This window comes from Eurosta solidaginis, chromosome 4 (genome assembly GCF_040869045.1).
Source record: "Eurosta solidaginis isolate ZX-2024a chromosome 4, ASM4086904v1, whole genome shotgun sequence".
NCBI classification, from domain to species: domain Eukaryota; kingdom Metazoa; phylum Arthropoda; class Insecta; order Diptera; family Tephritidae; genus Eurosta; species Eurosta solidaginis.
In genome coordinates, this window is record NC_090322.1 from 107928616 (window position 1) to 107945747 (window position 17132).

General features: G+C 38.9%; 1 protein-coding gene and 1 long non-coding RNA gene across 4 annotated transcripts in view; one reads left to right on the top strand and one right to left on the bottom strand.

Annotated features, from left to right (window-relative positions):
• The window catches only part of LOC137250120 (uncharacterized), a 122834-nt gene that overhangs the window by 93443 nt on the left and 12259 nt on the right, over positions 1 to 17132 (bottom strand). The window lies entirely within an intron of this gene.
• LOC137250114 (uncharacterized) lies at positions 1745 to 4877 on the top strand. The gene is made up of 2 exons (XM_067782410.1): positions 1745 to 3220; positions 3897 to 4877. Exon 1 carries the CDS (start codon positions 1817 to 1819, stop codon positions 3110 to 3112), a length of 1296 nt encoding a protein of 431 aa, XP_067638511.1. The 5' UTR covers positions 1745 to 1816; the 3' UTR covers positions 3113 to 3220; positions 3897 to 4877.

A 17132-nucleotide genomic window follows, 5' to 3' on the forward strand; every position in this document is an offset into this window, starting at 1 on the left:
ACAAACAATAAAGGAAATATACTGGAAAACTTAGTCATGGACAACGGATTTCAAACACTCAATACTGGGGAACATACATTTGAAATAAACAATACATCATCAGCAATAGATGTCACATTTTTAAATCAAAATATTAGAAATAATTGGAAAACAACACATCAACTCACAAATAGTCATCATAAACCAATAATAATAAATCTATTCGAAGAATTTTTAAAACCACAAAAATCCAAAAAAATTATTATGAACAAAGTCCTAAAAGATATAAATACAATGTCAATAGGAAACAGTTTAGAAGAATTTAATAATGCGATTAAAAACACCATAAAAAACAATACAGTAAAAAAAAACCATAACAACAAATATATACCAAAAAAATGGTGCGACGCAAGAAACCGAAAAATTGTTCAGAATAAGAAACGCAGCTCAAAAGAAATTAAATCAATATAAAACATTACAAAACAATGAAGCATTGATTGTGGCGAAGAAAAAATTGATGGAACATATTAAAGAACAAAAGAGGAAAAATTTTAATGAACTCATAGATGAAATTTCAAAAACTGACACTAATTCAATGTGGAATAAGATAAAAAACATCAAAAAGTATAAATGTGAAAAAAATATTAACAACTGTTGGAATAATGAAGATTCAAAAAAATACTTACAATTTATTGCAAGAAATTCGGACAGAAATGGTATGGACAACAACATAACAAACAGAACGGACATACCATTAAAGGAAATGAATTTGGAGAATTTCCTCAAATTCCTACACAGCAGAAAGATTAATTCAGCTAACGGTCCTGATCAAATATCATATCGTATGATACTAGAACTACAAGAGACAGAAAAGAAAAAGTTATACAATATAATAGAGAGTATCTGGCATGAAGGGTTGATACCACAAACATGGAGAGAAATTAAAATCATACCGATTCCTAAAGAAAGAAATGCAACAGATATTTACAAATACAGACCGATATGTCTACTGTCAGTGATGGCAAAAATAATGGAAGGCATAATAAAAATCCATATTGACAATCAAATCGAAGAACATAAACTATTACCGGAAAGATCATATGGATTTAGGAAGAATCGATCAACAGCACACTGTATAAATGACCTTATAAATACAGTAACATATTACAAAGAAAACAAATACCAAGTAATGGCGGCCTGTATTGATGTGGAGAAAGCATACGACTCGGTAGACATTGAAATGCTAGAAAACAGACTCAACGAAACCCAGATCAATAGCAAAGTAATAAGATGGATAACATCATTTTTAAAACAACGTACACTGATATTAGGTAAACAAAAAATTGATACAACAAATGGACTGGCTCAAGGAAGTGGATTAAGTCCAACTCTGTTTAATCTCTATACAACACACATTCATGAAATAACTAATGAAAACTGTAAACTATTCCAATTCGCAGATGACTTCTTCTTAGTATGCGTTAACAAAAAGAAAGAAACCACACAACAATTACTAGAAATAAAAATACAAGAATTTATTAACGAATGTGATACAATTAAATTAAAAATAAATCTTAATAAAACCAAAACTATATACTTCAATCAGAAAAAATCACAAATAAATATACAAATGAATGGCACATCGATTGAACAGGTAACAAACATCAAATATTTAGGAAGATATATTAGTACTAATAATGCTTGTATGCAGCATATCAACAAAATAGTTGACAAAACTAATAGAACATGCCAATTTTTAAATATTTTGAGCGGCTGTAAATTCGGTATAGCACCTCCGAAGGCTTTACACCTATATAAAGCTTTCGCGAGAGCTAAAATGGATTATGCGGCTTCCACTTTCGCTAAGATCCCAAAATCGGCTTTACAGAAACTATCAATATGTAGTAATACCAATCTAAGACGTTGCCTTGGGCTAATAAGATCTACACCAACACATGTCATATACCACATGGCTGCGGAGATGCCAACGAGTTACAGGATAGAAATGGCAACAGCTAAAGAAATTATAAAATGTATAGCATATAACCTACCAATGAAAAAGATAATAATCACAGATAAATTAAGTAAGAATACCAGCTATTACAAAATATACCAAAAATATAAACTAATTTTTTACAACATTGCAACAATCAATACTAAAAAACAATCATTAAGGAAAATAGTAACAGACGACAATTTTTTCAAAAATACGGCAAAAAATAAAGAATGTAACAAGAATATTATAAATACAATCTTAAAGGAAAAAATACATCTATTAGAATCACAACAATTTGAACTAATATTTACGGATGGATCAATCAAAGACAATATAATGGGAGCTGCGTTTATTCATGAAAAATCTAACACTACTAAATCATTCTATAGCAATAAAAAAGTGGCATCGATGACAGCGGAATTAATAGCAATACAAAAAGCGGTGGAATTTGCCATAATACAAAATTTTAAAAAAATAGCAATTCTTACAGACAGCCTAAGCAGCATTTTTGCTATAAAAAATGAAGAAAGTAACAACCACATTGTACAAGAAATCATTGAAATAATTAACGCATCAAATTTAGATAAAATAGAAATACATTACATTCCTGCCCACAAAAACATTAATCAAAATGAGAAAGCAGATGAAGCTGCAAAAAATGCAAACCAGAATGGAGAAAGAATTAGAATACCCTGGACCATCAAAGATGCCATAAAAGAAATTGAAAACAAAATAAGGAAAGAATGGGAGACAGAATATAAAGGAAAAATAACAAACAAAGGCAAAGATTACGGACAAATTTACCCAGAAATAATAAAAAAACCATGGTTCCAAAAGAAAAATACCAAACTCGAATCAAGAGATATAAAAGTAATCAACAGAATATTATCGAATCACACATTTTGCAAAGATACATTAAACAAAATGAACATATATGATGACAATAGCTGTGAAACATGCAACACAATAGAAAATACTAATCACATTTTATTCCACTGTAACAAATATGCAAACATTAGAAGTAAATACCCATTATTACAAAATCACACCACATTAATTGATATACAGAAGAAATATGGTGACAAAATGTACAATACCATCACTAGTTTTCTCAAACAATGTAAATTGGAACTATAAGTAACAAAGTAATCTGAAGAATTGGCGTTGGCGTTTTAGCTTTTGAGCTGGCCAAATAATTCGAATTTAATTCGATCTTCATCCGGTATTTTATATACGCGCAATGAAGTAACTTAAACAACAAAAAAAAAAAAAAAAAAGCTAGGTAATAGTCTAGTTGAGGGGTCGACTGCTAATACGCTACCAAAAATATCGAGAGAGGTGTCAAACGACGCGTATTAATCTCGAGAACAATAATCCGATGGCGGAAAAGAAAAATTTTATCTCTGTCCGAAGATATTTGCATTTGAAGTTGGCGATTTCCATGTGGTTGTTGTTGTGTTTGTACCCCCAAAAAAAATTGTGCATCACCGTGGCGGTAGCCACGGTTATACCACACACCCGGACTTGGCATGGCGTAGCCCAGGGTTATTTTTTATAATCGCGGCCGAAGGCCGCCAACGCAGAAAGGTGTTCTGCGCAAAAATACTATGGATCCGACCCCCGGTTTCGGAGGTACCCGCGGGTCTTTTTTCGGTTTTTCGTTAATATCTTTTGAACGCGTTAAAATTTTTATTTTCCGCCTTCGGATTATTAATACTGATGTCAAGACGCGTCGTTTGACACCTCTCTCGATATATTTTTTCGTTTCTGCCTTCGGATTATTATTCTCGAGATTAATGCACGTCTTTTAACACCGCTCTCGATATTTTTTGACGCGTATTAGCAGTCGACCCCTCAACTAGACTATTACCCAAAGCTAAAGTGTGTGTGTTATTGAAAGGTAAAATATAATTGGTAAAAGTCTAGTTGAGGGGTTGACTGCTAATACGCGTCAAAAAATATCGAGAGCGGTGTTAAAAGACGTGCATTAATCTCGAGAATAATAATCCGAAGGCAGAAACGAAAAAATGTATCTCTGTCCGAAGATATTTGCAGTTGAAGTTGGAGATTTCAAAGTTGTGGACATAAGTGTTTTGTGCGGATATAGTTTTGGTCTCCATGGCAGCGATTTAGTTTAGCACCCCCGAGTTCGGGGTTAAACTTGGTATCAAATGAAAGAGGGAGTGCTCCCGACCACAAATATATATAACTTAAAGTGCGCAGACTTATAGTTTACGAGTTATTTGATGTTAAAGTTTGCAAATTTAGAAAAAATTCTATAGCACTCTCACAATTTACACATCTTTCAAAATCTTTATGCTCATAAATATCTATATAAATTGGCAACGATACACTTAAATTTCATTTTAGTATATTTCACATATAATTCTTGCATTGTTTTTACTTAATTTAAATGTTTTTATTAAATAAATCGCCCTATTGTAGCAACATTCACATTTATGTATGTATAATTTTATCGATGACATTACAAAGCTGTGCTGCCACATCAACAAAGAAAAAACAAATATAAATATTAACGTGCCACCTTTCAGTTAATAAAGAAAAAGGAAAATATATATTTTTACTACTATGCGGAAGGACATCACCGTGGCGGTAGCCACGGTTATACCACACACCCGGACTTGGCATGGCGTAGCCCAGGGTTATTTTAAATAAGCGCGGCCGAAGGCCGCCTACGCGGAAAGGTGTTCTACGCAGAATTACTGTGCATGTCGCAGCCGGTGTTGGATCGGCTAACATAACAATAAACATAAGAGTTATAAGGAAATATGCGGAAGGAAATCACCGTGGCGGTAGCCACGGTTATACCACACACCCGGACTTGGCATGGCGTAGCCCAGGGTTATCTTAAATAAGCGCGGCCGAAGGCCGCCTACGCGGAAATGTGTTCTACGCAGAATTACTGTGCATGGCGCAGCCGGTGTTGGATCGGCTAACATAACAATAAACATAAGAGTTATAAGGTAATATGCGGAAGGATATCACCGTGGCGGTAGCCACGGTTATACCACACACCCGGACTTGGCATGGCGTAGCCCAGGGTTATTTTAAATAAGCGCGGCCGAAGGCCGCCTACGCGGAAAGGTGTTCTACGCAGAATTACTGTGCATGGCGCAGCCGGTGTTGGATCGGCTAACATAACAATAAACATAAGAGTTATAAGGTAATATGCGGAAGGACATCACCGTGGCGGTAGCCACGGTTATACCACACACCCGGACTTGGCATGGCGGAGCCCAGGGTTATTTTAAATAAGCGCGGCCGAAGGCCGCCTACGCGGAAAGGTGTTCTACGCAGAATTACTGTGCATGGCGCAGCCGTTGTTGGATCGGCTAACATAACAATAAACATAAGAGTTATAAGGTAATATCAGCTCGTTCACGAATGCAAAAAAGAGCTTTTTCAAATTTTTGGTAAATAAAGACTAGAAAAGTTAAAGATATATATACATCAGATGAAAGATATTTGTATAAGTTATTTTTCGATTCTGCACTTGTTCCGTTTTTTAGATGTGGCAGCACAGCTTTGTAATGTCATCAATAAAATATATATATACATAAATGTGAATGTTGCTACAAAAGCGCGATTGATTTAATAAAAACTTATATTAAGTAAAAACAATGCAAGAATTATATGTGAAATATACTAAAATGAAATTTAAGTGTATCGTTGCCAATTTATATAGATATTTATGTGCATAAAGGTTTTGAAAGATGTGTAAATTGTAAGTGAAAGTGCTATAGAAATTTGCTAAATTTGCAAACTTTAACATCAAATAACTCGTAAACTATAAAGCCCCCATTACTGATACTTAGCATAGACTTGACTTGACTTGGCGTAAACTTGGCAACTTAGCCACGATTATACTCCACTTGGCGCATAAAATCTGGCATCATAATCAGCGTTGAAATTTATTTTTAAATAAATGTCAATTTGTATGACAAAATGTCAAAATGAAATGGAAACAAACAAATGGCATCTCAAAATGTAAACGTCACTTAGAACTTACATAGAACATCAAAATTCAACAGACTTCTAAGTCAAGTTAAGTTTTAAGTAATCAGTAACATGCAATGTTCATTTAACAGAACTGTAAGTGACTGTTCGCAAGCCAAGTCAAGTCTATGCTAAGTATCAGTAATGGAGCCTTAAGTCTGCGCACTTTAAGTTATATATATTTGTGATCGGGAGAACTCCCTCTTTCATTTGATACCAAGTTTAACCCCGAACTCGGGGGGTGCTATTCTAAAATTTTCCCCGTCAAAAATATATAGAAAGGTGTCAAAAGACGCGAATTGATATCGGGAACAATAATCCGAAAGCGGAAAAGAAAATTGTATCTCTGTCTGGAGATATTTGCAGTTGAAGTTGGCAATTTTAATGGGTAATAGTCTAGTTGAGGGGTCGACTGCTAATACGCTACCAAAAATATCGAGAGAGGTGTCAAAAGACGTGTATTAATGGGATTCAAGGGGTTGTGTAGCGCAACATATAGCTTCTCCAACCCAATTGTCAACCTCACCTTCGAGCGGCGAATCCCGTTTCACTAACAGACGAGGCTCTGGCGACCCCAAGCTCCTCATGGAACTTGGGGGTGGGGAGGGAGGAATGGCCTGAAGGTTCAATGTGGCTATATAAATCGTTCCCGAGATGGTCGGACCAGCACCTTAATGGTGCTGTGTTACCGGAGCGTATCGGATCTGTATCCGACAAAGGAGCATCACATCGATAACACTCCCCAAAGCCTAGGGGAGTAACCTAATCGCTACAACAACAACAACAACAACAACGTGTATTAATCTCGAGAACAATAATCCGATGGCGGAAAAGAAAAATTGTATCTCTGTGCGGAGATATTTGCAGTTGAAGTTGGCAATTTCCATGTGGTTGTTGTGTTTGTACCCACAAAAAAAATTGTGCATCACCGCGGCGGTAGCCACGATTAAACCACACACCCGGACGTGGCATGGCGTAGCCCAGGGTTATTTTTTATAAGCGCGGGCGAAGGCCGCCAACGAGGAAAGGTGTTCTGCGCAAAAATACTATAGATACCACCCCCGGTTTCGGAGGTACCCGCGGGTCTTTTTTCGGTTTTTCGTTAATATCTTTTTAACGAGTTACAATTTTTATTTTCCGCATTGGTATTATTAATACTAATTCAAGACGCGTCGTTTGATACCTCGCGATATTTTTGAACGCGTATTAACAGTGTCATGCTGCCGTAAATAATTACCTAATTTTTTATAAGCCCGGCCGAAGGCCGCCAACGCAGAACGAGTTAAAATTTTTATTTTCCGCCTTCGGATTATTAATACTGATGTCAGGACGCGTCGTTTGACACCTCTCTCGATATTTTTGGTAGCGTATTAGCAGTCGACCCCTCAACTAGACTATTACCGTGTTTTGCGCGGATATAGTTTTAGTCTCCAATCCGGTGTTGGACCAAGCCAGGGTAATTTTTTATAAGCGCGGCCGAAGGACGCCAATGCAGAAAGATGTTCTGCGCAAAAATACTATAGATCCCACCTCCCGGATTCGGACCACTCCGGGGCCATTTTTCGGTTTTTTGGAAATACCTTTTGACAAATAAAATTTTTAATTTTCGCTCTCGCATTCGTGGTCCTGGGATCGGTGGGTTTTAGCAGCTGTTAGCTTAAGTAAACAATTACCAAATACTACGGATACCACTCCCGGTTTCGGAGGTACCCGCTGGTCTTTTTTCGGTTTATCGGTAATATCTTTTTAACGAGTTAAAATTTTTATTTTCCGCATTGGTATTATTAATACTAATTCAAGACGCTTCGTTTGATACCTCGCGATATTATTGAACGCGTGTTAGCAGTGTCATGCTATCGTAAATAATTACCTAAGTTTTTATAAGCCCGGCCGAAGGCCGCCAACGCAGAAAGGTGTTCTGCGCAAAAATACTATAGATACCACCCCCGGTTTCAGAGGTAGCCGCGGGTCTATTTCGGTTTTTCGTTAATATCTTTTGAACGAGTTATTATTTTCCGCCTTCGTATTAGTAATACTGATGTCAAGACGCGCCGTTTGATACCTCTCGATATTTTTGTTAACGTATTAGCAGTTGTTGTTGTTGTTGTTGTAGCAATGCTCGCCCCACCTAATAGCCGCGACAGATCACAAATTGTCATCAATATCCTCTAACGGGAGTCCAAGGAAACTTGCCGTTTCAACAGGGGTGGACCATAAGGAAAGGGGTGTTAGAGGCGTTGGTTCCACAATACAAATAAAGAGATGGTTGGTGTGATGTGGGGACACATTGCAAGCGGGGCATACATTTTGTATGTCGGGGTTGATTCTACATAGGTAAGAGTTTACGGAGATGACTCCTTAAGCCCCTAGGCGGTGCTGGTTCGTCAATCAGATGTCTGTTGGGATGCCCAGGTTTCTGGGTATTCAACAGGAACTGTTTGGTCAGCATCTCATTTCTCTCCCTGAGGGAGTTATTCTCGCCTCATTATGCAGATGGTGTTCTGGGGACATAAGAAGACAGCCCGTGGCGATTCTGAGAGCAGTATTTTGGCAGGCCTGTAGTTTCTTCCAGTGGGTAATTTTTAGGCTTGGCGACCATATGGGTGACGCGTAGCACGTAATCGGCTGGCTAGTTGCTTTGTATGTAGTCATGAGCGTTTCTTTATCTTTTCCCCAGGTACTGTCAGCGAGGGACTTGAGGATTTTATTACAGCTCTGAATTCTCGGAACAATTGCGGCTGCGTGCTCACCAAAACGTAGATCCTGATCAAACGTCACACCCAAGATTTTGGGGTGTAGGACAGTCGGTAGTGTAGTGCCTTCGACGTGGATGTTCAAAATGGTCGACATTTGGGACGTCCATGTTGTAAATAAGGTCGCCGAAGATTCAGTCGGTGATAAAGCCAGGTTTCGCGAGGCGAAAAAACTGGAGAGATCAGGGAGGTAGCCGTTTATTTTTTTGCATAGCGCATCGATCTTTGGGCCTGGGCCTGTGGCCATTATTGTGCAGTCATCGGCGTAGCAAACGATTGTGACTCCTTCCGGTGGTGCAGGTAGCTTAGATATGTAGAAATTAAGCAAAAGTGGGGATAGGACACCGTCCTGTGGCACCCCTTGTTTAATTCTCCTTGGTTTTGATGTTTCGTTTTAAAATTGCACCGATGCCTGCCGACCACCCAGATAATTTGCGGTCCACCTTTTAAGACATGGGGGAAGGGCAGTAGACCCTTCCAGGTCTTGCAGTAACGAGCCATGGTTGACCGTATCAAAAGCTTTCGATAGGTCTAGCGCTACGAGTACTGTTATATGGTGGGGGTATTGATTCAAACCGCAATTTATCTGGGTGCTAATGGCATTTAGCGCGGTGGTAGTGCTATGGAGTTTTCTGAAGCCATGCTGATGAGGGGCTAGCTGCAAATTTGCTTGGAAATAAGGGAGCAAAATGGCTTCAAGCGTCTTTGCCACTGGCGATAGGAGAGATATCGGACGATACGACTCACCTATGTTAGCTGGTTTCCCAGGCTTTAGTAGCGGGACCACCTTGGCCATTTTCCATCTCTCGGGTATGACAAAGGTGGAAAGAGACAGGTTGAAGACATGCGCTAAATATTTGAAACCCTCTTTCTCTAGGTTTTTAAGCATCGACATGGCTGGGCCCACTGCTTTGGATGGTTTAGCCCGACCAATGGCGTCCTCAACCCCTTTAGCGGTGATGGTGATTGGTGACGCGCTGAATTCGTGTTTATGTGCGTGTTTATTGGCTCTCCGTCTATCTTTGTCGACCGTAGGATGCATTATATATTGTCGGCAGAAAACGCTCGCGCATTTTTTCGCATCCGACAGCACTTTGTCGCCAAAGGCGATGGAAACTTTGTCTTTGTGCTTAGTCGGATTCGATAGGGACTTTACGGTGGACCAAAGTTTACCCACACCGGTAGAGAGGTCACAACCTCTTAGGTGCTCCTCCCATTTCGCCCGCTTGTATTCGTCCACAAGCAATCTGATGCGTTGGTTTATATCCCTTATTTGGGGGTCGCCTGGATCAAGCTGTCTTATTAGGACACGTTCTCTCGCTAAGTTTGCGGCCTCCGCCGGGAAGTGTGACCGGATTTCGGGAATTCTCCCGGCGGGAATGAAACGTGCCGAGGCGGATTCAATGACCTTACGGAAGGCACGCTCCCCTTGGCGGGCATCAGTCGGGATAGGGAGGGCAGCAAAGCGGCTGTCTGTAAAAGATTTATATTCTTCCCACTTTCCTTTTTTGAAGTTTATGAAAGTGCGTTTTTCGGTGACGATGAAGTCGGCGGTACGCTCGAGCGAAATAAGTATGGGCAGGTGGTCGGATGCCAATGTTACCATCGGCTGCCAGTTGACGCAGTTTACGAGTTCTGCGCTCACGATTGAGATATCTGGCGAGCTGTGACAGCTTCCTACCATACGTGTGGGGGCGTCTCCGTTTATTGTGCAGAACGTCGTTTCTTCTATTTGATCCGCCAACATCTCACCCCTACTGTCCGCCCGCAAGTTTGAATGCCATAGATCATGATGGGAATTGAAATCGCCTAAGATAATGCGATTGTTGCCAGAGAGTAAGGCCCCGATATTAGGGCGGTATCCACTGGGGCAACAGGTGACAGGAGGGATGTAGATGTTGATGATTTCTAGGTTTGTATCGCCTGACCGGACAGATAGGCCTTGACGTTCTAAGACATTGTCCCTGCGGTCGTTGCCAGGATCAAATATATAATATTGCACAGAGTGGTATATAATAAAAGCGAGGCCGCCTCCATTTCCGTTCTCGCGGTCTTTCCTGTGGACATTATACCCAGAGCAGGTCTGCAATGCAGATCTTGCTGTGAGTTTAGTCTCTTGAATCGCAGCAATGCGGATGTTGTGCCGCTTCATGAAATCGACTATCTCCGTAATCTTCCCAGTTAGTCCATTACAGGTTAACTGCAGAATTCTGAAGTGCATGAGGGGAGACGCCGCCACTCTAGGGGTAAGTGACGGGTGACTACGCCTGGGTTGTGGAAGGCCAGGACGCAATTGCTGTTATGGCCCTGGGACTGGGCGTCCTTGGGCAAGCATTGGGGTACCCGGATGATTTGGGTTTGCGACCTGGCAACATGGCGCGATGAAACCCGTCGGGGGGTTGCCGTCGCGGAGACCAGAACATCTAGGAAAGTGGCACCACCCAAGGCAGGAGCTGCATTGGGCGGATGTCGCAAACCTATATATTCTGTGCTGGCAGACGGTGCAAACGGAGGTAGGGACTAAGAGTCTGTTTCCCTGACCTGCACGATTGCTGCCAGAAAAGAGGGTGGGAGAAGACGGGGGCAGGGGCTGATGCTCAGCATTGCTACCAACTCTACTACGAAGGTAGTAGTTATGAGTGGTATCAGCTGTTTGAGTTGTTGGCGCGTGTGGCGCGGAGCAGCAGCGGGTACTTGTTGTGGCTTGCCGAGCAGCGGGGCTGCTGGAAGGTAGTGGGAGGGGCGCTTAGGCGTAGACTACGGGACGCCCTTGGGCGTGAGCAGCAAGGAGCCACAAAAGATTTATAAAAGTTACGTGGACGTCGGGTTTTGGGATCAAGCCCAGAACAACCTGTCCGATGCAACCATCCCTTGCACGAGACACACTGAACAGAGTATGACCGTCCTAAAAAGATTCTTTTCCGGCAGATGCAGCAGAACCATTTCTCAGGACCGGGGTCAGGAGACGGATCCGGACTGGATTCGATGCCTTCCCGGAGTAAGAGAATATGGAGCAGTCCTGCTGCAAGGAGCTGCTGGGAGGATGACAATTTGTGGGAGGGACGAAACAAAATAAATAGGGTCACACTGAGATGACAGTCCTTGGTCGGGAAAAATCCCGAGTCGCTCCGGTACATAGAACCGATTGCCTTAGCAGTAGACCCCTCAACTAGACTTTTACCATGTAATTCAATATGAAGTGTGAATGTAGAAACCATTCCCAATCTTTAATGATTGTAAACTTGAAATGAATGCACACTTTTTTTCCATTCAGTACTAAATACTTTTTCTCCAAGGTTATTGTTTTGTATACTTTCATTGCCATCAGATATGTTAAATCAATTTAGGAGTTGGGTGCAAAAAAGGCGTAAAATTGGTCAATAGGAAAAATAGCTCCTTCAAATTATTCAAGTAGTTTAATATTTAACAAGTAAGGAAGGTTAAGTTCGGGTGTAACCGAACATTACATACTCAGTTGAGAGCTATGGTGACAACATAAGGGAAAATAACCATGTAGGAAAATGAACAGAGGATAATCCTGGAATGTGTTTGTATGACATGTTTATCAAATGAAAGGTATTAAAGAGTATTTTATGAGGGAGTGGGCCATAGTTCTATGGGTGGACGCCTTTTAGGGATATCGCCATAAAGGTGGACCAGGGCTGACTCTAGAATTTGTTTGTACGATATGGGTATCAAACGAAAGGTGTTAATGAGTATTTTAAAGGGAGTGGGCCTTAGTTCTATAGGTGGACGCCTTTTCGAGATATCGCCAATAAGGGGGACCAGGGGTGACCCTAGAATGCGTTTGTACAATATGGCTATCAAACGAAAGGTGTTAATGAGTATTTTAAAGGGAGTGGGCCTTAGTTCCATAGGTGGGCGCCTTTTCGAGATATCAGCATAAAGGTAGACCAGGGGTGACTCTAGAATGCGTTTGTACAATATGGGTATCAAACGAAAGGTGCTAATGAGTATTTTAAAAGGGCGTGGGGCTTAGTTCTATAGGTTAACGCCTTTTCGAAATATCGCCATAAAGGTGGACCAGGGGTGACTCTAGAATGTGTTCGTACAATATGGGTATCAAACGAAAGGTGTTAATGAGTATTTTAAAAGGGCGTGGGGCTTAGTTCTATAGGTGGACGCCTTTTCGAGATATCGCCATAAAGGTGGACCAGGGGTGACCCTAGATTGCGTTTGTACAATATGGCTATCAAACGAAAGGTGTTAATGAGTATTTTAAAGGGAGTGGGCTTTAGTTCTATAGGTGGACGCCTTTTCGAGATATCGCCATAAAGGTGGACCAGGGATGACTCTAGAATGTGTTTGTACAATATGGGTATCAAACGAAAGGTGCTAATGTGTATTTTAAAAGGGCGTGGGGCTTAGTTCTATAGGTTAACGACTTTTCGAGATATCGCCATAAAGGTGGACCAGGGGTGACTCTAGAATGTGTTTGTACAATATGGGTATCAAACGAAAGGTGCTAATGTGTATTTTAAAAGGGCGTGGGGCTTAGTTCTAAAGGTTAACCCCTTTTAGAAATATCGCCATAAAGGTGGACCAGGGGTGACTCTAGAATGTGTTTGTACGATATGAGTATCAAATTAAAGGTATTAATGAGGCTTTTAAAAGGGAGTGGTGGTAGTTGTATATGTGAAGGCGTTTTCCAGATATCGACCAAAATGTGGACCAGGGTGACCCAGAACATCATCTGTTGGATACCGCCAATTTATTTATATATATAATACCACGAACAGTATCGCTGCCAAGATTTCAAGGGTTTTTTATTTCGCCCTGCAGAACTTTTTCATTTCATTCTACTTAATATGGTAGGTGTCACACCCATTTTACAAAGTTTTTCTAAAGTTATATTTTGCGTCAATAAACCAATCCAAATACCATGTTTCATCCATTTTTTCGTATTTGGTATAGAATTATGGCATTTTTTTCGTTTTTGGTAATTTTCGATATCGAAAAAGTGGGCGTGGTATAGTCGGCTTTCGGTCATTTTTTATACCAATACAAAGTGAGTTCAGATAAGTACGTGAACTGAGTTTAGTAAAGATATATCGATTTTTGCTCAAGTTATCGTGTTAAAGGCCGAGCGGAAGGACAGACGGTCGACTGTGTATAAAAACTGGGCGTGGCTTCAGCCGATTTCGCCCTTTTTCACAGAAATGAGTTATTGTCCCAGAATCTAAGCCAACGAGAATAGATCTACTCTTTAGTAACAAAGCTGAAGTTGAAGTATCGAATTTGGATTCGCATAAAATATCGGATCATGAAACTATTTCATTCAAACTACCAATTCAAAAGAAGTACCAAATGAGAATCTTTGAAAACCGCGTGTGTTGGAATAACTATGCAAAAGACCACTTAGTAAATCTCCTTAGAACTTACAACTTAGCTGAACTAAACAACTGCGAAGTGAGCCTAAAGGTCCAAAGAATAAACAACATCCTTAATGACGTAATGGCCACTTTAACATATAAAAAGCGAGTTCAAGTTAAATTGATTAATAAATGGTACGACCATGAACTAACAGAGTTGAATAAGCTGAAGTATGAACAATTTAAAATAGCAGAGAGAACCAATATTTGGGATAACTATATTACAATAAAACGATATTACAAAAAAGCAGTTAAAATAAAAAAGAAAACATTTATGGAAAACAAAATCTCAAGAAATACTAATAACCAAAAGTTAATGTGGAAATGTCTAAAAGACGCCATAAATTTGAGTAGTGAGGTAGCACAAATTCAAAAAATTTCTATAAATGGTGCTCTTATTGAAGATGACTATGAAATAGCAACTGAATTAAACCGTTACTTTAATGAGAGCATAATCGGAATCAGAGATAGCATTGAAATCTTCGAAGCAGGTGGAAATCAAATGGAGATAAGCAGAAGCGTGTTTAAATTGAAGGAAATAGATGTTGAAGAAATTATGAGAGTTACAACGAAATTAAAAAACAAGTACGGAGGAAAAAAATTAGTAACGGAAGGTGTATTAAAAGACAGCATGGAGTACTTAGGATATACCTACACATGTGTAATTAATGAAAGTTTCCAATTTGGTGTATTTCCAGACTGCTGGAAGACCTCAGTAATTGTACCTGTGGAAAAAGTAAAGGGAACAATTAAACCAGAGGAGATACGACCCATAAATACCTTACCTAGCGATGAGAAAATAATAGAAACTGTAGTTAAGAACCAATTGCTGGATTACTTAAATAAAAACGAAATTATTATAAAGGAGCAGTCGGGGTTTAGATCAAAACACTCGTGTGAAACTGCACTTAACCTGGTAATTGCAGAATGGAAAGAAAGTAGAACGAAGAAACAATTTACAATTTCAGTTTTCCTCGACCTAAAAAGAGCTTTCGAAACAGTAGACAGAGATATTCTTATAAGAAAACTGTATAAAATTGGCATAAGAAACATAGCGCTTAACTGGTTCAAAAGTTACCTTAGTGGAAGAAAACAGAAAACTGTAATAAGAAATAAGATTTCCCCCGAAGTGGACATTGAAATAGGATTGCCACAGGGATCGGTGCTTGCAGCAATTCTTTTTATAATTTACATAAATGATATCAAAAACTGTATCAAATACTGCAAAATAAGATTATTCGCTGATGATGCACTTTTGACTATAAGCGGTAACACAATTGATGAGGCAGCCTCAAAAATACAATCGGACCTACAGGCAATATATAAGTGGTTGTGCCAAAATATGCTTAAAATAAACATAGAAAAGACAAAATGGATGATAATGGGGTCTAGAGTGACTCAAGATGATGTATCGCTAAAAATAGCAAATACCCCTATAGAAAGAGTAACCCGAATAAAATACCTGGGAATAATTATAGATGACAAATTAAAATTTGATGAACATCTTAAATACATCGAAGGGAAAATTTCCAAAAAAATAGGGTTCATGTTTCGTTCATGCAGGCATATTAGTATGCAATACAAAATAATGGTCTATAGATCCATTATCGAGCCGCATTTTATTTACTGTCCTACAATCCTATTCGCATTAGCTGATTCGCAAAAATCCAGGCTACAAATTAAACAAAACAAAGTTATGCGTTTCATATTAAGAAAACGGTATGATACCCCAATTAAGGATTTACTAGACAGCTTAAACTGGCTTAGTGTAAAACAGAACATCACTTACTACACATTGAAGTTTATACACAACATAAAGTTGGGAAACTTGCCGAATTACCTAAGTGAACGTGTCAGACTAAACAGAGAGGTCCATAGCTATCAAACAAGACACAATAACAACTTTTACTTGCCGGTAGTGAGATCTGAATTCGATAAAAAAAGTATATACTACGAAGGAATTAGAGAATATAATGATCTGCCAATTGATATTAAAAACTGTAATAATACCAAAAAATTCAGAAAGTTATTATACAGCTACTGTAAAGCGCTACCTGTAAAGTAGTTAAATTTATTTAGTAAATATTTTATAGATTATTATATAGTTGAAGTCAAAGAAATTCAATGAATTGAAACAAATATGTAAACATTAAAAATACTTTGTACCTTATTAAATTATATAGATCTTCAAGATCGTAAATAAATAAATAAATTAAATTAAATTAAATACCAAATTTCACAAGGATTGGTAAATTTTTGTTCGACTTATGGCATTAAAAGTATCCTAGACAAATTAAATGAAAAAGGGCGGAGCCACGCCCATTTTCAAATTTTCTTTTATTTTTGGCTTTTTTGCACCATATCATTACTGGGGTTGAATGTTGACATAATTTACTTATATACTGTAAAGATATTAAATTTTTTGTTAAAATTTGACTTAAAAAAATTTTTTTTTAAAAGTGGGCGAAGTCGTTCTCCGATTTTGCCAATTTTTATTAAGCATACATATAGTAATAGGAGTAACGTTCCTGCCAAATTTCATCATGATATCTTCAACGACTGCCCAATTACAGCTTGCAAAAATTTTAAATTACCATCTTTTAAAAGTGGGCGGTGCCACGCCCATTGTCCAAAATTTTACTAATTTTCTATTCAGCGTCATCAGTTTCATCGCTTTATCCGTCTTTGGTAATGAATTGTCGCACTTTTTCGAAATTTTCGATATCGAAAATGTGGGCGTGGTTATTGTCCGATATCGTTAATTTTAAATAGCGATCTGAGATGAGTGCTCAGGAACCTACATACCAAATTTCATCAAGATACCTCAAAATTTACTCAAGTTATCGTGTTAACGGACAGACGGACGGACATGGCTCAATCAAATTTTTTTTCGATCCTGATGATTTTGATATATTGAAGTCTATATCTATCCCGATTCCTTTAAACCTGTACAACCAGCCGTTATCCAATCAAAGTTAATATACTCTGTGAACT